Source organism: Anthonomus grandis, chromosome 8 (genome assembly GCF_022605725.1).
Source record: "Anthonomus grandis grandis chromosome 8, icAntGran1.3, whole genome shotgun sequence".
Classification (NCBI taxonomy): Eukaryota; Metazoa; Arthropoda; class Insecta; order Coleoptera; family Curculionidae; genus Anthonomus; species Anthonomus grandis.
In genome coordinates this window covers 5,078,987-5,106,311 of record NC_065553.1, presented here as the reverse complement: position 1 = coordinate 5,106,311, position 27,325 = coordinate 5,078,987, and the positions used below count along the sequence as shown (strand labels likewise).

Genomic DNA, 27,325 nt, shown 5'->3' with positions numbered 1-27,325 from the left:
CGAAAATATCGAACTCTTGTTCAAATATTATATTTTATAGCCGATTATAAAAAAAATATTACTTGCTTTTAGAAAGTTGAGTGCTCGGTATTAACTCTAAAAAATAGCTGGAACCAATATAAAAAACAGCACAGATAAGATAATGAAATATAATGAAGATACATGGACAAAAACATTGGTAAATAAAAGTAAAAACAGTTAAGTAGAAGGGATGAGGGTAAATCCCATCGGGTAAAGACGCCCATTTTCTGGAAACAGTCACTGAGTTTTTAAATCCACAAAACAAAGTATTTTAAATTCCATTTAAATTACAAAAAATTATACATGTCATATTAAAATACATTATATACATTACATATCAAAATATCTTCAAATGAAGATATAATTTGAAAGTATTTTGTTATGTAGTGGATTAGTAAAATGAGAACAAAATAAAATTCCTTATAAGTTACATTTACAAATAAATGTTTATATTTTTATAAATTACTTAATTTTTAAACTTTTTATTAATTAACTTATTGGCCACTATTTTTTTTGGGATTATCAATAATCTGATCACACAAGCCTCAACTAGGATTTTAATTGGAAAAATTGTTTAATCCTGAAAATATCTGAGCTTAGTTTTACTGAATTTTGCTTTGTTATTAGACTTTTTCGTACCATGTGGAAAGACGAAATTCTTTATATGTGACCTTTTCTACGCAAAAAGAGCTTATGTGCGAAAACAATTATTTTCGTCAGTTTCTCGCTAATTGTCTCCTTTTCTCCATTTTCTTTGGTGTATAACTAACTATATTCAAGAACGTCACGTGTTGTTTCTACTCAAAGTATTATTGTAGTGAATTGCGTACATAGTCAGCTTCAGATTACTAAACGAGAAAAACTGAAGAAGTGTTTTTGTCGTTATTAAATTAATTAAATCTTTACTGTTGGTCTTTTACATTCACAAAATAACCAACAATGAGTGTAGATGAAGAGCGTAGTGCCGTGAAGACAATGACGGATCCTATGAAGATGTTCAAATAACGATGACTGGAATGATATGGAATAAAGTTTCGTTAAAATGGATTTATTTGCTCTGTATAAAGGGAAGCAGTAGCTGGTAACCAAATTTGATTGATTGAAAGATTGATGTAACACCAAACCCCAAACAATTATGACCAAAAATGATCGAGAATACGAAAAACAATCGTTTACAGCTGTCATATCGAAGAATTAGAAAGTCTTTATTTACAGCTTGCTCAACGGAAGAAATATGGACTATGATAGAATAGACAAGCTACGAGGCATAAAATTTAGTTTGCCTTCTACAACGTAGTGCCTTTAGTTTTTCCTGTTTATACGTATATGTGGAAAAAGGATTTTTTTTCGCATTTCTGTTTTTCTTTTTCTTAATTTTTTAGTAACCCTTTCTCGAAATTACGACTTTCTGGTTTTCACCATGGAAAAGGGCGTCTTAAACCCTATCCGAATTGGTAAACAATTGGAAAATGATTTTTCACACCTAAGCTCTCTTTTCATTAACCAGGTCACATATCTTTATTTTCTATTGCATGAGTTCATCGAGTTTAATCACCAAGGCAATATTTAAAAAATAATTAAATTACAAGTCAATTCATGATAACATTTTCAGGTTTTTAACAAAAATTACTGGAATGAGTTAATTATTAAAATGCAATGAATCGGGACAACCCCGATGAAAATTAATCTTGACTTTGTGTGCCCGTAACTATACCGGGTGACACAGAAAAAAGGGAACACCTAATAATTTTTTTATTTTTTAAGATAAGCGAATGAAATTTGGTATATCGATAGAATAGTTATAACAGCATCTTTAGACATATTCTATTGTTTTCCATCACGTCCAGTTTAACAGGAAGTGACACTAACTTTCTTATTTTAAATGGGACACTTGGTATATTATTACGTATTTCGATAGAAAATAGTATTCTGAAAACAATGATACTCTATTTGCTACCTTTTGTTTAATACTAATAGAAAAAATCTTTTTTTTTTAATTTTAACCCCTTGAGACCCGGTGTACATGGGTATGTATACTGACTTTATTGGTTATTTTTTTAATCAACCCGCAAGCGTTCATAGTTTATACCAATTGTACTTCTTTATGTATATATTTACCACGCAAAAACCATTTTCTAGTGCCATCTATGAGACAAAATGTGAAGTAGTAAACAAAAACATGACCTAGTTTTATTGCGCATTATCGATTCAAGGTAAGCTCTGTGGTTTATGTTTTGTATGGATTTTGTATTTTTTTTGAAAAAAAAAAGTGTGAAAAGTTTGTAGAGGTTTATAAAGTTCATATTACTATTTTATATAAAATACTTGACTATTTTTCTATGATTATTATTGTCTAAAAGTTCATGTACAAACAGTCTTTATTGGTATAAAGACTTGTCCATGTAGATGTACACATGGTATGAAGTGTTGTAAGTTGTAAATTGTAGTTTCTTTTAGATATTTGTAAGCTGATTTTAAAAGTGAGTGCATATAAAAAGAAGTATAGTCTTGAAAACCCAGAAGATATACAAGAACTTATCGACTTAGTTGAAAATGGCGATTTGTCGGATATTGAAGAAAATGAAGACGAAGACGATATTTTAGAAAGCGTGACCGTCCCCGGTGAACCAAGAGTAGGACCTGACACTCTGACAAAGATAGATGAGCAACTTCAGGAAAGAAACGGAAACCAACACGGTGCCGATGACTCCAGCAGTGATGACGAATCTTTATCAGTAGTAATAGCTAAGATAAAGAAAAAGAAAAGTGGGATTACTTTCAAATTAAAAAAAATTAAATTTGAAACAATAAGACAAGAATAGAATCAAGACCAAGACATTAGTAATATAGACCCAATTGAGCCTGCATACCCTATTGAATTTCTTGAGGTATATTCCGGAAAAACTATTTGAGGAAATGTCAATGTATACAAATATTTATGCATTGCAAAATAACGTCAAAAACTTTAGACCAACAACCGAATCTGAAATAAGAGTTTTAATAGCTCTTCATATCATGATTGGATGCCTGAATAAATTTCCTCGAATTAGAATGTATTGGGATCGTACCCTAAGAATTTATGCTTGAAACATGTCAAGGGATAGGTTTTTTCAGTTACGCAGCTGTCTTCATTTCGTAAATAATTTGGAAAAGCCAACTGAATCAAAAGATAAACTCTTTAAAGTTAGGCCAATTATAGAATCTGTCAGAAAAAGATGTTTGCAATTAAACCTCGAACGTCAACTTTGTGTTGATGAGCACAGTATATAAAAGGCAAACCATGTCCATGGGGAATAAAGGTCTTCGTGTTATGTCGAAAAAGTGGACAAGCTTATGACTTTGTGTTTTATCAAGGTAAGACAACTGGTTTAAATGAAGACAATCTTCAGAAATTTGAACAGGGAGCTAGTGTAATTCTTCACTTTGCAAACAGGATTTCTCAACCAGGCCATCAATTGTTTTTTGATAACTTCTTCAATTCCTATTTGCTTCTTGTTGAGTTAAAAAAGCCTCCCGTTATGAGCGATAGAGATATGAAAAAAGAAGAAAGAGGATTTTCCGAAGAAGTTGTTAGCGAGGATGGCTTAGTTGTCGTAAAATGGTTAGATAATAAAACTGTTTGTCTGGCATCGAATTGCGTAGGTAAAGGTTTAGAAGATCAAGCAAAGCGGTGGGATAAAACAAACTCACAATATGTACAAATTAGTAGGCCAGAAGTGGTAAAAAAATATAATCACAGCATGGGAGGAATCGATCTTTTAGATCAACTAATAAGTTTATACAGAATATTCATCAGATCAAATAAGTGGACACTGCGAGTTACGATGCATATGATTGACTTTGCTTTGGTTAACAGCTGGCTGGGATATAAAAAAGAATGCCAACCTTGTAATGTTCCAAAAAAAAAATTATGGACTTACTCGATTTCAGGATGACGATTGCTGAAAGTCTAATAAAAATGGGTCAGAAGGTTCCCTCAAATAAACGGGGTCGACCATCATCATCCTTTAGTGCTACCCCACCCGCGTCTCCTCATCCAGTAAGAAGAAAAGTGGAAATTCGCCCACTCGTTGAAGTTCAGTTGGATAGGGTAGATCATATGCCCCAATTTGATGATAAAAAAAAAGAAACTACTAGAAGCAAGGTGGCTGGATGTAAAGGAAGGTCACATGTATTTTGTGACAAGTGTCGTATGCATTTGTGTCTTATTAAAAATCGAAACTGCTTTTTAACTTTCCACCGTTCTTCCAAATAGGATTATATCATTTTCTTTCTTTTATGCCTAAATAAAAAATATGTATTTGCTTAACTTTTTTTTTAATTCCGTACCTTATGTACATGGGTATGTACAATCAAACAAATATACAAAAAAAAATTTAAAAAAATCAAAAAAATTATATAAATGAATTCAGATAGTGTCATATTAGCTAAATCTTGGAAAAAAATATTTTTTTGCCATTAAAAAAAAGTCAGGTCTGAAGGGGTTATAGTAGGGTGCCGTGAATGCGTCAAAACTTTTAATTTTTGATCATGTTGTTAGTCATGTTGTTAGTCATTAGTTATTCATGTTTATAGATTTTGATTTTAAATTTTGATTTTTAACTTATGGAAAAATAGTTTTCATTGCATTTTATGACTTAAATGTTTGACGAAAAACAAAGAAAAACACAAAGTCGCGGTCTCAAAACATGTAATAAAACGGGCTACACGTGTTTCGCTCTAGTTAGAGCATCATCAGGCCTTTAGAAGCCATCCACACACTTCACAGTACAGTACAAGTACTCACTTGTGGGTTCACGTGACTTTGTGTTTTATTTTGTTTTTCGTCAATTTTGTATGTTGGTCTCTTAGAGAATAATGGATGAGATTTTTGGACTTAAACGCCTATTTAAAATGTCAAAACCATTAATTTTGGCAATTACTTAATTTTTTAAATAGCACATTATTGGCAACAACCACTTTTGAAATGCGGTTTCTTTTTCCCAATAATTTAATATGATTAGTTTTTAAATCGGTTGCTAAATAAGCGCATAAGAAGAAAAAAACTAATTAACAAAAATAAACCGAAAATTTTTTCTGTGTCACCCGGTATATAAGTTTTCACGTGGGTTTGTGATTGGATCCAAAAAGGAAAAATAGGTTTCTTATTGTCACATTAAGTGATTTTGTGTTAATTGATTATTGCGACCTGTTGCAAAATAAAACTAGAAGTAGCTTTATGTGCATTTAAAGATTCGTAAATAGACTTCAAAGTTTCTTAAATGCTTGAGTGCGTGTTAACCAACGTATACCATAATTATTCAATAACTTAAGCTGTACAACATACATACAAGCTGTGAAAAAAATGTGAACAAAAATCAACAATTTTATTGACCTTTATCAAGGACAATATCTGCAAAAAACAAAATATACACACATTCCGTCGTAAGTAACCTAAAAAAGTCAAAAAACACTAGTATCCGTACTGGTCACCAACCACCCCCGGTTCACCTGCTTTTAACTACTGCTACTTAAGACTTTAAAACCGTCATTCGATAGTAACACAGCCAAGTAGTATCAAAATGTATCCGGAAATATGACATATGATGGCAAATTGTATTGAAATTTGATCAATTAAAATATAAATCTAAAATGATCAAACATTAGATTTCCGGCTACAAAACTTCGACACGTCCCACCGACGCTTCACGAGTAAAAAATTACACGCCCAAACTTGATTTTTTCATTAATTTGTCGTCGTAGTGGAGAGCAAGGCTGCCCACCATTGCCACTAAGGCACGATCCAACCACGTGACCGGGTTGGGATACGTGAGGCCGCCCTCGTAGAAGCCCAGATGACCGCCATGTGCCACTTCCACGTAGAGGGTGTTCGGTTTTTCTTCTGCAAAGAAAAAGGTTGATAACGTACAGGGACTAAATGCAAATGTTGAATTTAGGGCGTTTAATCATGGGAGCTGTTTAATCAAATCATAAATTTGTTCACATTCAAGTTGAATTCATTGGAATTCCGCTCGTTGAATTTTACTCGTATGAGTGAGACAAACCCATTTCTTCATAGACTAATAACATAAAGAGGTATTGAAAATATGTTTCAAGTTTTAAAAGGTGCTGACTGGCTATTTCTGCGCTCTCCTGTTTCGGACACATGATTTTTAATAATTTTATTAATAAGAGCGTGGTAGAACATTGCCATGCCTCTTTGTTCATTTGAGACAAATGCGTAAAACCTCGCATTTTTTACGTTCTTTATATACAACTTAGAACATTGAAAGGCTAGAATTAGTAAACAACAACTTTGTTTGAGTTCAACAAACATATTCATCGATTTTCTGTTGTCAAGTTTACACCCATTTTCAAAAGAGGAAATTTTCAACTATAATAATAATAATAACAATACGTTTATTTCTAAAATTACAAAATTTAAATACAAAATACTTATTTTATTTTACGTACAAGTATAAGGAAGAAATAAACGATTAGGATCGAAGCTGCTCTATACAGGGTGTCCCGTAAATAGTGGTCCAAATGAAAACTCCTAAAAGATTGGACTATTTCCAATCAGAATAATCCAACATAGCTCTAACGAAAGTGTTACGGTTTTCGAGATATTTTGATTTTTGCGAAATTTTAAGAAATACCTACCTGTAATCAGTTTTTTTATGGTGTGTCACTAAATGAAAAAAAAATCACAATTTCTTCGGTTGGATGTTATTTGCCGATAGATGCGCTTTATGATGCGTATTAAAATTTGTCAGTTATGCAAATATTTTTCACAGGAAAAATTTTTGAAATTGCAATATCGGATTTTTTTTTTCTTTTCAAAAAGTTTGAAGTCCTATGACGCAATAAAATAATAATAGAATCTTGGTGCCCATTAGCGTAAAAACTTATTTATTCCATGCCGTATTACAGACAAAAACTTTTTGAATTTTTTGTTAACCTCAAAAAAAAAATGGTTGTTTTAATGCCGAAAGAACTATTTTGTGAAAAAAAAATCGTGTTTTTTTCGATGTAAATTAATTCTGTTTATTTGTGTTTTACAATTTTACAAAAGGTGTTCAAAATGGCCACTACCTGCTGCTATACACGCCCTACACCTTCTTATAAAGGATCGCTTAATCCGTTGAGCGTGGCCAGCTCTATCTATCTCTTGAGCAGCAGTTTGGATGCGCTCGCGCAGATTTTCAATATTTTGTATGGGTCTCCCTGTATACAATTTTTTGAGGCATACCCAGTAAAAAAAATCAAGAGGATTTAGGTCAGGTGACCGTGGGGGCCACAGTATAGGGGTCCTAGACGTCCGATCCATCGGTTAGGGAAGGATTCATTTAAAAAATTTCTAACTTGCACACCGTAGTGCGCAGGACATCCGTCGTGTTGCAGCCACATATTTCTGCGAATGTCTAAAGGAACATTTTCCAATAGGATGGGGAGAATATTTTGCAAAAAATTGAGATAATATTCAGCATTGAGATTTTGCGGCAACTCAAACAGTCCTATAATTTCACCATTAATAATCCCTGTCCACAAATTGATTTTAAGTTGGTATTGCGATTTATCTTCTCTGTATAGAAGCTTGTTCGTACTTTTTCTTTAGGGATATATATAGTCCAATTCAGGCTTAAAGGTCAATATCGGGTTTTTCTTGTCAAGTCCGAGAAAATATTCCATCAATGGTATTTCAATACATCACTCATAATTTATTTGTATCTGTCCATATTCAATTATTCTTATTACCGGTTTTAAAACAACATTTAAAATAAGGACAACCACATCTTGCACTACACATACAATAAGAAAAGACAACATTATTTAAATTCAAATACTCACAGTAGCACATAGGAATCAACAAAAGAACATGGGAATAATTATCAAACGTTTAATAAAAATTACAAAAATAATAAGAACAAGCTACAAGTTATTCATCGAACGATGAAATATAGCCGCATCTGTCTGATCAATCCATTGCCTTACATAAACTTTAACCGTTGCTGTAGACATTTTTTCCTGTATGGGTCTTGGTATAATATTATAAAGTTTCGGTGCTAAATACTTGAAATGACGCTGACCAATTCTTTTTTTGTTCCTACCACCACGCGCATTTTGATTAAGCCTATTTCTTGTGGGGTATGTGTGCGATAAAGTTTCAAGAATATTTTTTTCCTATATATATTCATACTTAAATTGAAACAGTAAAGTTTCCACATGTCCATTATTTTTGTTTCCTTATAAAGTAAATTAGTTGGAAATAGTCGATTTTTTTCGAATATAATTTTTAGTATCCATTTTTGAATGATGGTTAATTGCTGTGAGTGACAATCCCGGACACCACCCCACCCGATCAATCCAATGTCAAATGAGATTGGACCAACGAATAGTATATTATGGTAAGGTTCTTGATACTTAGTTATTGTTTTAAATATTTAAAAGTTGAAATTAACCCTCTAATTTTATTGGTCACCTGCTTTAATTGTAAATTCCATTTAAGATGTTGGTCTACAATAATACCCGAATATTTTATGGACGGTGATGCAGGAATTGACAACGACTGACTAATTTCTAAAGCGCCTATTTGAGGAAGATTTCTGGTGTAAGAAGTAAAACTAATATATTTTGTTTTTTGCCCATTTAATGTTACGAGGGCGGGTCAATAAGTCCGTGGCTTTTTGAATTTCCCGCCCTTTAATGGAAATGGCAACTCTGCTCCTGTCAACAAAGAACTGTCAGTTGACGCCTGTCAAAATTTGAACAAGCTGCGTCATTTAGTTTGTGTTAGGCTTGAGCTAAGTCGTGAATTTGAATTCACAGGTATAACTGTTAACGCGATTTTCTATTCACTGTGAATATAACCTGTGAACGTGAATTCACGATTGAGCGCCGGTTGTCGAGTTTGCTTATCGTGTAACTTAATATCATGGCAGTGAATTCGCATAATAATAAGAAAAGTATTACTATTTTGTGTTTATTGTGTTAAGGATAGTTCATACCTAGATACAAATATTAAGGGGGCTAAAAGTAAATATCATTGACAATGACAACAATTGTCGTCACATTTGAAACAATACAGTAGCGGCCAAAAGTAGAGAAACTTTTGATTATTTTAAAAAAAATATTGATAGATTACTTTTTAAAAATATATTTTATTGTTTTAGGTGGAACACAAATACAACATAAAAAATAAATAACTAGTGTATAAGAAAATTATTTATAAACCCACAAAAAATTTTTTTTTTATTTTTTAAGCGGTCAAAAGTAGAGAAACTTAAGCAAAATATTACAAATACTTAAAATAAACCTAATATTTGGTAGCAAAACCTTTGTTTTTAATAACTTCTGCACATCTTCTGGGCATCGACTCCAACAATTTTACAATTTTTTCTTCTGGTATTTCCTGCCAGGCCTGCGATAATGCGCAAAACAGTTCTTCTTTGTTTTTAAATTTTTCGGGATATTTACGCCTAACATCTAACTCCAATTGTTCCCATAGGTTTTCAATGGGATTTAAGTCGGGGCTTTGTGGAGGCCAGGCTAAAACGTTGAGCTGTTCCTCCGCAAAAAAATCTTTAACAATTTTAGCTGTATGTTTAGGATCATTATCCTGTTGAAATTTCCAAATTAGTGGAAGGTTTTCTTCGGCGTAAGGTATCATATGATTCTTGAGGATCTGTAAATATTGATATCTGTCCATAATACCCTCAACTTTTATTAGCGGACCTAGTCCATGCCCAGAAAAAGAACCCCATACCATGACATTACCTCCACCATGTTTTATGGTTAGCCTAGTGTATTTAGGATTGAATCTTTGATGTGGGGGACGCCTTACATACTTTATTCCATCCGACCCAAATAAATTAAATTTACTTTCATCGGACCAAAGTATGTTTTTCCATTGGTTATAAGTCCAAGTGGAATGTTCTCTAGCAAATTTTAAACGAGCATGCCGATTTTTCTTGGAAATGAATGGTTTCTTTGCCGGTCGTCGGGCTTGGAGGTTTCCTTCGCCTAAGCGTCTTCTTATGGAACGGATGGATAGTGAAATGGAAGGGTTTCCTTTCTTAATGTCCACGGCAGTAAAGAAAGGATTTTTTTGGGAACATCTTCTTATTACTTTATCATCTGAAGGAGTAGTCTTTCGCGGCCTTCCGGTCTTAGGTTTAATTAAAGAACCTCCACGTTCTTTGTACATCTTGATTTGTTTAGATATAACACTTTTATTAAGCTTTAAATCAATTGCAATTTGATTTTGTTTCAATCCATCTTGATATTTTTTTATAATTAGTTCTTTTAACTGAACTGACAAATGAATACCTCGTGGCATCTTACTCGACTAATACTAACACACGACTAAAATATTATTCTCTTTATTCAAAAACTGTTTGTTTAGGAATGATCGGAAAAAAAGTTTCTCTACTTATGGCCGCAAAAAAATGAAAAATATTTTGGTATTTTCGTCATGTGTTAAAGAATGTGTTTATTTTTATATCATTATAAGTAACTTAAGGTACCCAATGATTTAGTGATGAAATTAAAACTTTTTATTTAACCTATTAATTAATTTTTTAAAAAATTAAAAGTTTCTCTACATTTGGCCGCTACTGTATATATTTTCATAGACATTTTTAAAGCTAATATCACGATGTCCTAATAAGAAATATTTGTCTTTAAAAGTTTAAAATAATGATAAAAACAAACATATTTTAATATTCGACCTTCCTCAGAAATTGATAAATTAAAATATTCTATCATAATAAAAATCCAGCAAAAAAAACTAAATAAGCATGACAATATAAAATATATTATATGTACAATAAAAATAATTTATAAAAAATAATTGTTCTCTCGTTTTTTCCCACAAACGAGAGAGACGGATAGACGATGGGAGTCTGTTTAACGACGGCCAATCGCTGATGAATGAATTACTTCTTTCGGTTAATTTCAACGCGCATTCGTTTGTCTTAATGTGAACGCGCCTTTCTCATTCACGTTTTGACATTTCACAGTTTATTTTTAAGTTGTCATCAAGTCGTGAATGTGATTTTTTATTCACAGTGAATGATTCACAGGTAGTGAAATTTTGCTCAACCCTAGTTTGTGTTCAACAGCTGTTGATAGCAGACTACCACTCGTTTTAAGAAGAAAATGGAAAAAAGTGAATTTCGTGTGCTCATTAAGCATTATTTTTTTATGGAAAAAAACCATCACTCAAACCAAGGCTAAGCTTGATAAATATTATGGGGACTCTGCACCATCCATTTCCATGGTAAAGAAGTGGTTTACTGAATTTCGATGTGGCCGTACAAGCACGGAAGATGCCGAACGTTCTGGACGCCCAGTCGAGGTTTCTACATCCAAAACAATCGAAAAAAATTCGCGATATGGTTTTAGCCGATCGGAGATTGTAGAAGCCATAGGCATCTCACATGGTTCAGTAGTTTCAATTTTGAATGATCATTTGGGTATGAGAAAGCTTTCCGCAAGATGGTTGCCGCGTTTGCTCACAATCGACCACAAACGCAACCGTGTGACAATTTCCCAGGAGTGTTTGGCGTTATTCAACCGCAATATGGACGAATTTTTGTATCGTTTCGTCACCGTGGCCGAAACGTGGATCCACCATAACACGCCGGAGACCAAACCGCAGTCAAAACAGTGGATTTCTCGGGGTGAATCGGCGCCCAAGAAGGCAAAGGTGGGTTTGTCAGCCAATAAAGTCATGGCGACCGTTTTTTGGGATGCACGCGATATAATCCACATCGACTATCTTCAAAAGGGGAAAACAATCAATGGAGAATATTATACCAACTTATTGGATAGATTCAATGAGGAACTGAAAGAAAAAAGACCACATTTGGCCAAAAAAAAAGTTCTTTTCCACCAGGACAATGCAAGGGTCCACACATGTCAAAGTCAAAGTCAAAGCCAAAAAAGTTTATTACCAAAAAAATAGTTATAAATATAATTATAGCTACATGAGAAAATAAAATTGACAATTTCTGGTAAAAGGAACTGCTTCGCGATTATATAAAACCGATAGCGCAATTTGCGTGAAACAGGCCTTGAAAACATTATAAATAAACACAAAAAAAAATCCTAATTAACCTAAAAAAGAACAAAACTAAAACTAAAAAGGGTAGAAACAAAAAATGGCAAAGCAATTTGGCTGGCATGCGACGGAAGGTAACAAGAATAGACAAAAAAGAACCATAAAAGAAAGATTGGATAGGCCAGCTTATCTTTGGTCTTAGTTGATTTTGCAGTTTATACTACTATTCTACCACCAGTCATACTACCAGCACAGATACAACTAGCCAACGCAAGTTGCGCTAGCTAGTTACATCTGCGCTACCAGGCATCTCGCTGGGAGTCGAGAAGAATTTGCTTAACCTTGGTGTAAAATTTATTAAATAACAAATCTTTAATATTATTTGGCAAGTTATTCCACATTGTAACTCCGACAACCGAAAATGACCTGTGGAAGCTACTTGTTCTATGTTGAGGTATCCTAAAATTTCCAACATTACGAGTATTGTGTAAATGCGAGAGAGTAGTAAATAACTTATTTAAATAAGGGGGTTGACCCGACTTTATTATTTTATATATAAAGGCATATATGTGTAATTTTCTTCTCCTTTCCATATTTAAAATAGAATTTATGTTTAAATAAGGTGTGATATGCTCCCGATAGGCAGCGCTATAAGAAAATCTTATACAGCTATTTTGCAATTTTTGTATAGATCTACAAAGCTCAGATGTTATAGAATTAGAATATACGATATCACCGTAGTCGAGTAAGGAGAGAATGAGGCTATTGCAGAGATAATATTTGGTTTTACTCTTTAAGACATTTTTAAATCTGTACAGATTTCTAAGACGCATATAGCCTATATTTAATTTGTTTTTAATGTGTGTCTCAAAACAAAAGTTAGAATCTAAAGTCAATCCTAATATTTTCACTTCATTGACAACTGGAATTTTTTCTCCATTAATCTCAATATTTATACTTTCATATAAGTGTCTCAGAATTCCTGACTTACAGCCATATAAAATGATGTTAGATTTAGCAGGGTTAATTTTTAAGTTATGCTCATTGGAAAAATTAACTATGTTTAGTATATCCGATTTAATTTTTTGCTCAGAAATATTAAAATTTAAAAAATTTAATGGCATGTATATTTGAGAATCATCAGCATATTGTTGTAATTTACAATGTTCAATACAGTTAGGCATATCCGCAACATAAATCGAAAATAAAAGAGGTCCCAATATGGAGCCCTGAGGAACACCAACTTCCAAATCAAGATACCCTGAGTACTCCAAACTTCCATTGTTGGTTTTTAACAACACCGAATGTGATCTATTTTTAAGATAGGAATCAAAAAAAGAAACTGTAGATTCGGAACAACCAAAATATCCCAACTTTGCAAGGAGCATTGAGTGATTTATAGTATCAAATGCTTTGCTAAAATCAAGCACCGCCATGCAAGTACTTTGTTTATGTTCTTCGTTAAGTCTTATATTATCTAACATTCCCACCAGACTAGTAGTTGTACTATAATTCCTCCTAAATCCCGATTGCGTATCTGGAAGTATACCAAATGAGTTAACAAAATTATAAAGTTGTTGGTGAATATGCTTTTCTAGAATTTTAGAAACTACTGATAAAATACTTATAGGCCTTATGTCTTTTAGCTCTTTCGGATTAGAGATTTTTGAAATAGGTCTTATAAGTGCTTTTTTCCAGATATCAGGATATACATTTGTAAGAATGCAAGTATTTAAAATGTTTAGAAGTGGTTTTTTACAAAAAGGTAGGCAAAGCTTGATATCATTTATACAAAGTCCGTCAGCTCCTATAGCATTTGATTTTATGGTCTTAATTATACTGTTAACCCTTTCTTCATCAAGAAGACTTAAATTTAATTCTTGAATACTATTATTCCATTTATTTTCATTGTAAAAATTTAATTTGGTTTGTGATATATTATTGTTAATTTGGTTAACGCATTGAGAAAAATAATTATTTAGGGCTTCTGGATTACTAAAATTACAAGGCAGATCGGTATTCTTTGATTTAGTTAGATGTAGTTTATTAGCATTTATCCAAAAATCACGATTTTTTTTGTAGAAAGTGTGTTAAAATATGATATTTTTTCCCGCTGAATAGCATGTTTTGTATAGTTTCGCAATTGCCTATAATAGTTTAAATTTAACTCAGTTTTATTTTTTTTATATTTTCGCAGTGCTTTATCTCGGAGCTTCATAAGCAATTTAATATTGTCTGTTATCCAAGGAGTAAATGGTTTATTTTTAATATTTTTAGTCTTAATTGGCGCATGTTTATCAACTAAACAAAGTATATTGTTGTTAAAAGCCACAAGTTTATCGTTAACGGAATTTAGGTAATATATACTATCCCAATTAAGTCTTAAAGCGTCATGCTCAAATAAATCCGTATTAATAACACTATAGTTCCTATATTTCATTTTAAAATGTCCCTCTTTACTTTTAGGAAACTCAAGACAACAGAATACTAAGTTGTGATCACTAATGGTTTGTGACAAAGACAACGAACCGACACCATTTATTGGGAAATGTTTATTTATAATAATGACATCAAGTAGGGTACTTGTATTGTTAGATATATTCCATCTTGTAGGCTCGGTTATTACTTGATTTAAATCAAATGTATTTAAGAGCGCTAAAAATCTGTCAGAAAGTCTACACTTCTTTAGTAAATTAATATTAATATCCCCCATAAAAACCACATGATCAAATAAAGGAACAATATTTGTAAATAGATCCTCAAGGGAATCAAGAAAACTGTTAATATCTGATGAAGGTGGACGATATATCACGGTAAACAAAATATTTTTGCTAGAAATCTGAGTTTTTATGCTTAAGAATTCGAAGTTCTGTGGCGGGTTGTGAATGTGATAAACTTCAAAATTAACATATTTTTTAACATAAAACCCGACCCCACCGCCACGCCCTAATCGATCTTTCCTGACGAAATTATAACCCTCAATTTGATGTGCCAAGTTATCAGTATAAGCCGTCAACCAGGTCTCAGTCAATCCCAAAATGTCAAAATTATTATCAGTTATGTAATTTACAAATTCATCGAATCCAGTATTAAGGGACCGAATATTGAGATGACCACATAAAAACTTATGTGCAGTTTCCATGGCAAAAATCCATGAATTAGGTTACGAATTACTTCCTCATCCGCCCTATTCTCCAGATTTAGCCCCCAGTGACTATTTCCTATTCTCAAACTTAAAGAAATGGCTCGGCGGAAAGAGATTTGACTCCAACGACGAAATCATCTCTCAAACAAATGCCTATTTTGATGACCTCGACAAATCATATTTTTTCCGAAGGGATAAAAAAATTGGAGAAACGTTGGACTAAGTGTATAGAACTCAAAGGAGACTATGTTAAAAAATAAAATAACTTTTTATATAAAAACCTGTCTTTTATCCCAAAAATCACGGACTTATTGACCCGCCCTCGTAGTTTGCTTTTTTTAAACCAATCTGCAATTAATTGAAAATCATTTTCAGCTGTTTGTTTTAGGGCTTGCCAGGTCTCTCCTGTGTAGACAACAACTGTGTCGTCGGCGAGAGTTATAATTCTTCCCACAGTTCTTACAGAAAAAAGACTATTTTTTATTTTATATATAATAAATAAAAGTGGTCCCATTACAGTGCCTTGGGGTACTTCACATTTGATATCTCTCATTTCGCTATAAGTGTTGTTAACTTTTACCACTTGTTTCCTACCTGTCAAATAACTTTCGATAATTTTATTGGCTACGTCGAGTGGTTAACCGTGTCAAATGCTTTTGTTGGGTCTACAAATATACCTAAGATTGGTTTATTTGCATCCAATGCGTCATACAGCTGTTCCGTTAATTTAATAATGGCATCCTCGGTTGACGTCTTCTCCCGAAACCCACATTGGACTTCTGACGCTTCTAACTTTCATTTACAACCTTTGCTACTACAGCAGTTATTTAATAGTTTACTTTTACCTAGCTAGTCGCTGCTAATCCACTGACAAATTACGATAAATTACAGAAAATCTTGTTTACTTATTTGATAAACTTATTTCTGAAATAAAATATTTTTTTTCTCACCGGCTAATTTTCTAATAGGTTCCAACAACGGTTCGGGAACAATAGGGTCATCTTTGGCATTAACAAAAATGATAGGTTTATCTATGTTCTTTACGTAATTGAGACTCGAGCTCCAACTAAAAAATTGAAATTAAAATAGCACTAAGAAATGGAAAAAGTTCATTTTACACTTACTGGTACAACTCCGTTATAGTATTAAAACCATGCACCTTCTTTGTATATGCCTCGTCCAATTCAGGCAGAGTAGCAGCGGAAATAATTTCAGACTCTATCAATTGGAACCTTCTCTTGGCCTCTTCACTCAACAATACCTTACTATGCCTCAAAATAATATTCTTCAAATTTTCAGTCATGACGTACAGATAAAAACGCCTAAAGTTTTGCCAGTTGAGCAAGTACTTTGTGCCCCTACGACATTGAAAATAATAATAAAATCAATTATATGCAACAAATGTTGCTTACTCGATGGCATTGTAGCCCTGGCAAATAGATATTCCTCCAATGATATTTGGATGTTTGACTCGGTCTTTTTCTCCAAGATATTTCGTGACTAAATTACCGCCCAGACTGAAGCCCACGCACACCAGTTTGGTATCTGGATGCCGGTTGATTAGATTTAGGAGCATCGAATGGTAGTCTTCAGTATTGCCTGCAATAAAAATATATAAAAATTGAATTTTAATCTTATCTTCAGAATAATGTGATATATAATATAAAGTATCGCAATCTCCATAGTTTTATTTGAAAGAATGATGTTCTTTTCTCAAGCATACTTTATTTCAAGGAAACCCATACAAAATTATATTTAAAAAATACCCAATATATTATCGAGAAAGGTGAATTTCCCTCTTTATGGAAAAAGGCAATAGTGTTGCCACTGCCTTAGATCTCTAACCCGAATGATTGTTCTGATTTACGACCGATCAGCCTACTATCTGTATTGTCCAAGATTTTTGAGAAGATTATATACAAGCAGGTGATTGAATACATTGATAAAAATAATTTGCTTTCGGAATCGCAGTCAGGATTTCGTCGTGGTTTTAGTACTGCCTCAGCTCTTCTTGGAGTCTTGGACGATATTATGGATGCTTACGATAAGGGCGAGACAACAGCTTTAGTTTTGTTAAAATTCAGCAAGGCCTTCGACACTCTTTACCATAATATGCTTTTGGCGAAGCTCTTTTCTTACCGAAAGCTGTGCGTTTTTTCAGTAATTACCTGGCGAATAGATCACAGATAACAAGGGTGGGTAACTCATTCTCTGCGCCAGCCGATTTAACAAGAGGTGTTCCCCAAGGATCCATTCTAGGCCCATTACTTTTTATACTTTATATAAATGACCTAAAAAATAAAATTCGAAATTGTCGTATGGCTTAATACTGTGACGATACACAAATTTATATACAGTTTACCAATGATAACGTTTTTGAATCCATGGAATCATTGGGTCGGTGCAGTACATAATTATTCAAAACAAAATGGTTTAAAATTAAATCCTAAAAAATCGGCTGTCATTTATATTGGCCCCTACGCATCATCGTATGAACTGTGAACTCATGATAGATGGTGAAAACATTTCGAATTTAAAAGAACATAAAAACTTAGATATTGTTTCTGACACAAATTTAAGATTTAAAACGCAGGTATCTAAAGTAGTTCAAAGAGCATATATGTCTCTGAGAAACTTGTACAAAAGTAAGGCTCTCTTAAGTGTTACTCTAAAGAAGCAACTTTGTGAAGCTCTCGTCTTATCGCATAATTATTTTAATTTTGTATATGGACCATGTCTTGATATTTACAGTAGGTACAAACTGCAAAAAATACAACATTCTTGCATTCGCTTTGTTTATGGGTTAAGAAGACGGGATCACGTAACTTGTAAGCTAAAAGAATTAAACTGGCTCGAGAAAAACTTCATTATTGTTGTTTCTTGTTTAAACTTTTAAAAAACATTTATCCAGCCTACTTCAATCAATCAATTAATTTGTTTTTGGATAGTTCTCCTTTTGTTTTGTTTATATTGCTATTATTATAGAATTATTAATTTTTCTTAAGTATTTGTATTGTTAAGTCAAGTCGGTCATGCGCTAGGTGAGTTTTTTTCTCTTTTTTTAAGTCTAAATTTTTGCTTGTTATTTTGTATATTAAGTTAGTTAAATATTTTCTGTATGTTTTATTTGCTTTTTTAAAAGTAGTTATAATAATATTGTAATTTTATGTGTACTCGGTTAAGTTAACAGCATTCGCTGCCCTTCGCCAAGTATGGTATAAAGGCCTAATTTATTTATTTTAATTTTTTATCAACAAAAAGTACATCATAAACTTCCTTAAACGCATTTCGTAATCGTTTACGATTAATTAGCTTTAAGTAATTGTAGAGTAAAAAGCATTATAACCGGATATAGATTGCTGTTTGTATAAAGCCCTAATTAAAAATATATTGTAATCAAGAAGTAATATTAAGGTGCATACATTTCCTTGCGTTGCCTTCCCTATCCGTTTAAGCAAGAAATAGAAAATGTTATGAAAGAAAATGAAAATGCTCATTTTCACATATTTTGTCGAAACAGAAATTTCACTTAGCATCATCATAATTCATTTTTTCGTGTGTAATGCAAAACCATGAATATCCTGTCAATACGTTCAGAATAAAAATTATTCGAGCCAAAACGAGGAACGAGTGTCGCTAAAATGTTAAAACAAGATTAATATCTTGACGCAAGTTGGTTTATTTATATTTTGACTCGCGGTTATCAATGAATGAGTTCGTGACATTTAAAATGAACTTTATTACATACATGTATTTTAATTTACATTGAATTTTAAATTACATTTCTATAAATAAATAGAAAAGTAAATATACATTTGAATGTCTCGCCTTAATGATCATTTCATGCCCCTACAATTTTTTCCACTTAAATTCAATGAAGCATAATAAAAAAATCAATGAAGACAACAATAGAATTAGAAATTGCCAAACAGATAATAATGTGGAATGTATTTTATTAAAAAAATAAAGTCCATTAGCTTTTCTAAAAAACACTCGGATCCGTCGATTTTATTTACGAGGAGGACACTTGAATAATCACAAAACCACCTTCATACACTATCATCTAATCACCTAAAATCCTAAATGGGAAGGAGGGTTGAGTGATATGTCGTTGAAAGGTGTTTCGATTTTCTTTACAATGATCCTTAATATGATGTAGTTTGAGTTGGTAGGTTTTACGATTTTGGCATTTAAACTTTAAAAGGTAATTGAAAATAATTACATTATTATAGATTATTACGAGTTAAAAAAAAATCAAAAAGTAGCGTAAAACTATAGAATTTCTAAATCTAGACATTCAAAAAATAATCACAAAAATACATTTAAAAAGAATCTGCTTATATCTTAGCTTAATAAATCCTGAAAATGGCCACCTCCACTTAACATTTTACTCAAAATGTTGCTGCACGTTCTGCAATACTTTAGGCGTGATTTGAAGCCCACACATTTACAATTCTGTTCTGCGTCAAATATTTTAATGAAGTCGGTTCAGTCTCATAGATTTTGCTCTTTAATTCGCCGCAAAGAAAAAAGTCTAGAGGTGATAAATCTGGCGATCATGGAGTACATCTTCTTCCAATCCATTATCCTAGAAACGTGTGATACAAATATTGTCGGACGAATAAAGCATAATGGCCATCATCCTGCTTAAACATCAACCAATCAATACTTAACATATCGTCACTTTAAATTTCAATTATAGCTGTTAAAACTGGATCAATAACCTCTTGTTTGGTTTAGCTAGTACAGTTCACCTCTCAGATTACCCAAGAAATGAGCAGACTAAATTATTTATTTATTCATTCATTCATCATCAGGCAGTAAATCGATGCATAACAATAAGATAAAAATAAATCAACCTAATCTAATACCTGACATTTTATAACAATAGTGACACAAGGAGTTAGTAAACATTTGACCTCTAAATCGGCATAAATGTTTATCTGAGATCCAGAAATCATTGGCGATTGCTATAAAATTGTGAGTCTTGTCTGCATTTGATTCAATTACGTCGGAAACGTATCATTTCCAGGCGATCCAGAGTGTTACTGAGAAATGAAATGCGGTAGAAAATGAAAAAGTGGACTTTTGACCTCTATATGAGCATTAATATCTCTCTTAGATCCAGAAATGATGAACGATCGTTGTAAGTCTCGTCTGTATTTGGTTCAAATAGATCGGAAATGTATCATTTCCAGACAATCTAGAATGTTACTAAGCGTGCAATGCGGTAGAAAATTAAAAAGTGGACCTTTGTCCCCTAAATCGGCATAAATATCAGCAATTCCAGGTCTCCAGTAAGCAAATGTGATTTTATTTATTGCTGTTAAATTTTTGTATTATCAATTTTAGACTTTTAAAAGAATCTTGCCTATTTTAATAGATTTTTAATTTGCAGTTAATAATATTTTTGTCACCATAACAAAAAATTTCCCTCAATGTGTGTATATATCAAGTTTTCTCTTATTCTAAAATTATTATCGGATATAGCTCGTGAAAATAAATGTTTTTAGAATGAATATTAAACTATTTTTCTAATGTTATTCGTCAATAAGCAGCACATACTATAAGTTGCTATACCTATTAAATACTACCGAAAAATAGAAATATAGTAAAGCCATTAACTTACCATAACTGAAAATTCTTGGTGCAGTAACCGGTACTTTCGGTAGGGCGCCTACATGATTCAGAACGGCACACCGGTATCCATGGTACTGCGCCCAATGCACGAAAGTTCTAATGTACACGGATTCCGAGGTATTACAAATACCTGGGCAGATTGCTATTGAAATGTCATCTAAAAAATATTATTTTAATTATATTTTTATCAACAGAATGTTGAGTTTAGTTTAAAAATATACCGGGAAAGTTGGTGTCTAAAGGTTGGTACATATCGTAGGTGAGAGTGGTCCCATCCGAGAGGGTGAGAAAAATGCGTTCTCCCATTGGCCAAGGGCATTTCACGCGACCAATCACGCTGTGGATGATAGTCTGTACGTGGCCGCTGAAACCCCATAGTCTTGTCGGAATGTACCTTTAAAATAAATAAGGATTAAATTTTATAATATGAAGTTATTTCATTTTAATGTCGGGATTGAATCGAGCCCGTCTATTAACAAATTTAAAATAAGACTTAACTTATTCAAAAAGGTACCGAAGAATGAGATTCAAAATTACAGAGCTAGATAGTAATGTTATGTCACTTCTCTAAACTTTTTCAAAATAGTTCTTTAGAATAGAATATACTGGTTATAACATACATATTCCAATGAACATCAGAACGGAATTACAGTTAAATCATTAAAAACGATTGGATTTGTTCTCAGAATTCAGTGGATTTCTTTGCATTTTTCATTTGAGACTATAATAATAATAATAATAAGCCTTTATTTCCAACAGGAAACTTGCCCAATAACAGGAAACAGTTGCAAAATAATGAAAAATATAGTTTTAATAAAAAAAAACACAAAACAAACCTAAAAGAATGAATGAAAAGAAAAGAAAAGAAAAAAAGTAAAGTCACAATCTCAAAAGTTATCCAAAAAATTAGAACAAATAACTATTAATATAACAAAATTAAATTAAAATAACTGCAATATACCTACTAACTTTAACTTAAACACATGGGTCTTAATCCCAAGAGTAATGATCCACCAAGATATTGACAATCACATGAACCGGAGAGAAATTTATATCACAGATGTGACAGATCCGATTAAATATAGCGCATATTGTATATAGTGGCGATTTCAACAGGATGTTAGTATGAGGGTATATAATATATAATATATACCCTCATATATAAAGTGTATCTATGGCTCGCTCTTTCGTTCTAAACGAGAATATACTTACATAATTTGGTCACCTTATCAGGCAGTACACAACTGACTGTGGAAAGAGTTCAGCACAAAATGACTTACTATCTCTCAAATAGGGAAATCTATTGTGAAAAAAATGTAACATGAGTGCGGAACCAGAGCAAAATATAAAAAACCATTGGTGTAATTAGTGCAGGTTTGTTTAATCACATTGGGGCACCAATGTGGCACTTTTTGCCCTGAGTGCACCCAGATCCGCACGAGCTATGTGAGGTCGTGCGGCTCTCTTTCCTATCCCGTAACTAGAAAACATGGTAGTTATTATTTAGGAAATTTGATATAAGTAAAACTAAATTTTAAGGGAAGGTAACGTAAAACATAACCTGAACTAACAGCAGCCAATTTTTTAACTTTTCCCTCAAGGCTAAATCAGTGCAGTTTTTTACCTAAACTGAACCAGTGTTGGTGCCGCCCTAATGCCCCCATTTTTTCCAATGGATTTTGCTATTAGAGGAGGACGAAAAACGTGACTTTTATGACATATTTTATAGAATTCCCAAATTATTTAAAATAGCTGACGATCATAAAAAATTAGTAAAAATAATCTGTATTTTATGCAAAAAAACATTAAAAAAAAGGAAACTCAAGGAAAAAAATAAAACTTCAGAACAATGAAAATCAAAGTTAAAAAAAAAATAAGCTCCATGAAAAACCTAGTCAAAACCGACATGATTTGTCTAATGATTGCAAAGAAAAAAAAATTAAATCATTAAATGAATCAAATAAAATCATTTTTCTCTCAAGAGAGTAACGATACCAGATTTGATTATTATCATACTTTCAATTGAGGAAATCAGGACCATTTTAGCAAAAAGTGATGCCATAGATAAAAATAATCTAGCTAAAAATACATATAGTGATATTAATCTTAACATGATGATCTTCAATTTCTTTATAGCACGCTTAATTCAGGTGAAGTGGCTGTAGCAGTGTTCTGGGATATATCCAAGGCTTTTGACTGTGTGGATCATGGAATACTGTTGCGGAAGATGGAGATAGGGTTTTAGAGGGTCTTCTTTGGGTTGGTTCAGTTTTTATCTATTGGGTCATGTCCAAAGGGTTAATTTTGGGGGTCATTGCTCTGAAGAACTGCAGACTACTACAGGGGTTTTCCAAGGTTCTGTACAGGGGCCGTTATTGATTCTTCTTCATATTAATAATCCCCCTTGTTCCCATAAAGGTTAGGGTTAGGCAATTACTGATATTCAAAATGTTGAAAATAAATATATTTTTTACAGAGCATTAAAATTACTAGGAAATTATCCTTTTAAACTTAAGAGGCAAGAAAAATTTAGCATATAAGAAGTTTAAAAAATTGTAATTGGTTTGATGAAAATGATTTGTGATGAAAGTTGTACTATACAGTTGTTAAAGTTGTACTATACAGGGTGTATCAAGGTTAATAGTAGCCTTGGCATATCTAGAAGATTGGAGGTAGGATTTTCTTAAAATATTGTCAGAGTGGTAACAGGTCTTGTTCTATCACCCTTAAACAGGGTTGGCAAAACGAAAAACCCATTTAAAAAACCCACAGGGTTTTTGTGCCAAAAACCCACCCAACAACCTATACAAAAACCCAACACAAAAACCTATACAAAAGCCCAAAGAATTTGAGATGTTTAAAAAAAAATGAAAAATGAGGCAAAATTGAGATACTTTTTATATAGTATTTAATAACAAAATATTAAAATATAATGACATTCTTATTCCTAAGTTTTATCAACAAATAGGGTTTCTCACTTTTTTGTAAGGAACAAAATTAAATAAATAATTTCAATTGGAAACAGAACAGAAAGGTACTAATAGACCAGTCTTTAAAATTCATTAAAACTGCAGGGCAAAGTGGTTCAGTTTGCTGATGATACCACCATTTTATGGAATCATAGAGATTCTGATAATGTCAGAGCCCAGGTTTTTAAGGATCTTAAGATTTTATTGGAGTGGTGTGCTGCAAACAGGCTTGTATTATGTGGGCAAAACCTTTATTATGGGATTAAAGTGTGACGTTCAGGGCCTTATGTTTAGTGAAAACTCCCCCTTGAAAAACAAAGAAAGCTGTAAGTTCCTTGGTATTACCATTGATGGTCGCCTTCGCTTCGAAGATCATATCCTAAATCTTGCATCAAAATTAACCTCTGGATGCTTTGCAGTAAGAATGGCAGGGCCTGAGCTGGGAGGGGTAGTTGCACGTTCAGTGTACTTTTCTCTTATTGAGTCCCATCTTTGTTATGGCTTGCCTTTTTGGGGTTTAAGCAACAAGGGATTATTAATTTATGTGATTCAAAAAAAGGCAGTTATGTTCCGCTGGGTTAAGAGATTCTTATAAACCTCTCTTTATATCTCAAAAAATCCTAACTCTTTTTATCTTAGAAACAGCTACTCTTATTCATAAATGTCCTAAACCTCCCTCCAACACTGGTCATATGACTCGCCAGGTTAACGATTTTCCCTTACCAATCCCTACATCCTCCCTCACCAAGAACTCACTTATATACCTTAGCAAAAAAATTTACAACCATGTTCCTCTATGTATCAGACAAATTTTAGAAGTTAAGAAATTCAAAAAGAAATTAAAATCACTATTATTATCCAGGGCATATTATAGCCTTGACGATTTTTTTAATGATACCTTTTGACCTGTGCTCTGACATCATTTTAGTGTTTTAGTTTTGTTTCCTATTAAATAATTTAATTTACTTCCTCTAAATTCTGTTTTATTGAGAGCTTTACTTATTTTTTAATGAAATTTATCAAAAAGATGCTTTTTTTTCTCAATCTGTTTTGTTATGATTAATTTTGGTAATGTGTGTAAATTTTATGGTAAAGTGTTTTAGATGTTATGTTTGTTTGAAATTTTAAGTGAATTTGGAATTTTTTAGTTTTTAGGATGCTTTTACACAAGATTTTGTTTTGTCTTACACAATATAGCACATTTTCTTCATCTTCTTCTTTGGGTTGGTTCAGTTTCTATCTATCATGGGTCATGTCCAAAGAGTTAATTTTGGGGGTCATTGCTCTGAAGAACTCCAGACTACTACAGGGGTTTTCCAAGGTTCTGTACTGGGGCCGTTATTGATTCTTCTTCATATTAATAATCCCCCTTATTCCCATAAAGGTTAGGGTTAGGCAATTATTGATATTCAAAATGTTGAAAATAAATATATTTTTTACAGAGCATTAAAATTACTAGGAAATTACGGTTTTAAACTTAAGAGGCAAGAAAAATTAAGCATACATTTAGTATATAAGAAGTTTAAAAAATTGTAATTGGTTTGATGAAAATGATTTGTGATGTAAGTTGTACTATACAGGGTGTATCAAGGTTGATAGTAGCCTTGGCATATCTAGAAGACTGGGTAGAGGTAGGATTTTCTTAAAATATTGTCAGAGTGGTAACAGGTCTTGTTCTATCACCCTTAAATTAACAGCTTTGCAGTATTGCCCCATAAACTATTTTGTATCATTGAAGGAATGAAAATATTTTAAAGAACAAGATCTGTTATTATGATTACCAAATTTTAAAAAATCTTACAGCCTTCTAGATAAGCCTAATCTACCTCTGATAGTGATAATCTCTGTAAAATGGCATATTATGTCAATTTAATTTTTAAATATTTTGAAATATAATTATAAAAAAACTTTACAGTCATAATTTTTCTAGCTGCTAGTTAGTAAGCCTATTATAGAATCAGTTACTGATTTATGGATAACATTCTGTAAGTTAACAAGTGTTTAAATTCTAACCTTTTAAAATGTTTATAATAATAAGTAATATGAATAATATATTTAACTTTATGTCAATCTAGAACACCCTTAAATTATCATATCTGCAATCTTGTTAAATTTTTTAAAAAAATGTATCATATTACACCAATTGTTTTGGATATATTTGAAGTAAATGGACATCCTTAGAAGTAACTGGAACTCCTTGGCAGTCAATGGAATTTATGAAAATATATTTATTAAGGTTACTGAAATTCATTGACAGCTTTGGAATTCCAATGAATAAATAAGGTTTTGGAATTACATAATATACATTTTTTGATAGAGTCACACCCCTTGTTAATATGTTTGCATAAATTTACATAAAAATGCTGCATCTACTTCCTGTCATACTATAAAAACTAGAAATTTTGGAGCTTTGCCCCCCACCTACCATACTTGCATATTACCTTTTATTATTTTTTTAATGATACTGTTGCCACATGCTGGCTTTATTGTGACAAATGTAAGCAATTTGTATAAATATTGAGTACATTTATTTTTTATGTCTTTGGTGATTGATTTCTGTATTAAACATTATAATTAAAGAAATAAACTGTAAATGTTAATACCATATAATAAAATAAAATATATAAAAAAGACAAAATTTAGACACTGCATAGAATTTAAATGAATTATTATGTTACATTATTCTTTTTTGTAATGGGATTGATCCCATATAATAATAATAATAATAAATAAAAATAATATTGAAAATAACCTATTTATTATATTGAAAATTAATTATAAAACAATAACAAATGAATGTTATATGAAAACAATTAGTCCAGAACTGAAAAGCTATGTTTAGCATTACAGTAAATACACAATATTAACATACCATCATTATGGGTAAATCAATTAAATCACCAATTAAAAACAAATAGGATGACTCATCTGTTAAAAAAAAGTGTTAATATTAAAAGATTTTTAAAAGATTTTCTATTCCTTAGCCTTAAATTATGCCAAGAATTTAACATAAATTCGAATTTGTTCTACAAAACGTCAATTCTTCCAGAACCTTCTCAAAAAAAGATCCTTGGCATATTATCTAGCCCTACCCCAACGTTTGAGCTATCACTGCTAAATAATCCCTCCCCTATAGCAAAATAAACTTACGGCTCTTTTAATAAAGGTGATATCTTCAGGATATTATCAAGAAATTTATTGTCCCCGCAAAATAGGGACGGTATTTGGGGCTGCGAATTCACATTCAGGATTCTGAAGAGTATACATAAGATTACGGCAATCACGGCCAGCAAAGCGGTCGACATTGCGGATTATTTCGTGTAATTCTTTCTGACACGCTTATCTGTGATCTAAACAGTAACGCGAATTACCTCCACTGCTCTTTCCATTCAATTTTACCATTAAAATTGATAGAAAATCACAACAAAACAAACTGACTGATTATAAAAATCGAAAGTTTTCCGTATTGATGATGGAGTGTGTGCGGGAAGGAAGGGGTGCGCCGCG

At 32.2% G+C, this 27,325-nt stretch overlaps 1 protein-coding gene across 2 annotated transcripts; it reads right to left on the bottom strand.

Annotated features, from left to right (window-relative positions):
* Nucleotides 1-135: 135 nt before the first annotated feature.
* LOC126739171 (abhydrolase domain-containing protein 2) lies at nt 136-27,325 on the bottom strand. 2 transcript variants are annotated; one of them, XM_050444733.1, is made up of 8 exons: nt 26,969-27,325; nt 21,071-21,243; nt 20,839-21,006; nt 16,622-16,808; nt 16,334-16,567; nt 16,160-16,275; nt 5,700-5,902; nt 136-5,647 (listed from the first exon to the last, which is right to left on the bottom strand). In XM_050444733.1, exons 1-7 carry the CDS (start codon nt 27,121-27,123, stop codon nt 5,721-5,723), a joined length of 1,215 nt encoding a protein of 404 aa, XP_050300690.1. In that variant the 5' UTR covers nt 27,124-27,325; the 3' UTR covers nt 136-5,647; nt 5,700-5,720. The 2 variants fall into 2 exon arrangements, with proteins under 2 accessions (XP_050300690.1, XP_050300689.1); XM_050444732.1 differs by having other exon boundaries at nt 136-5,902.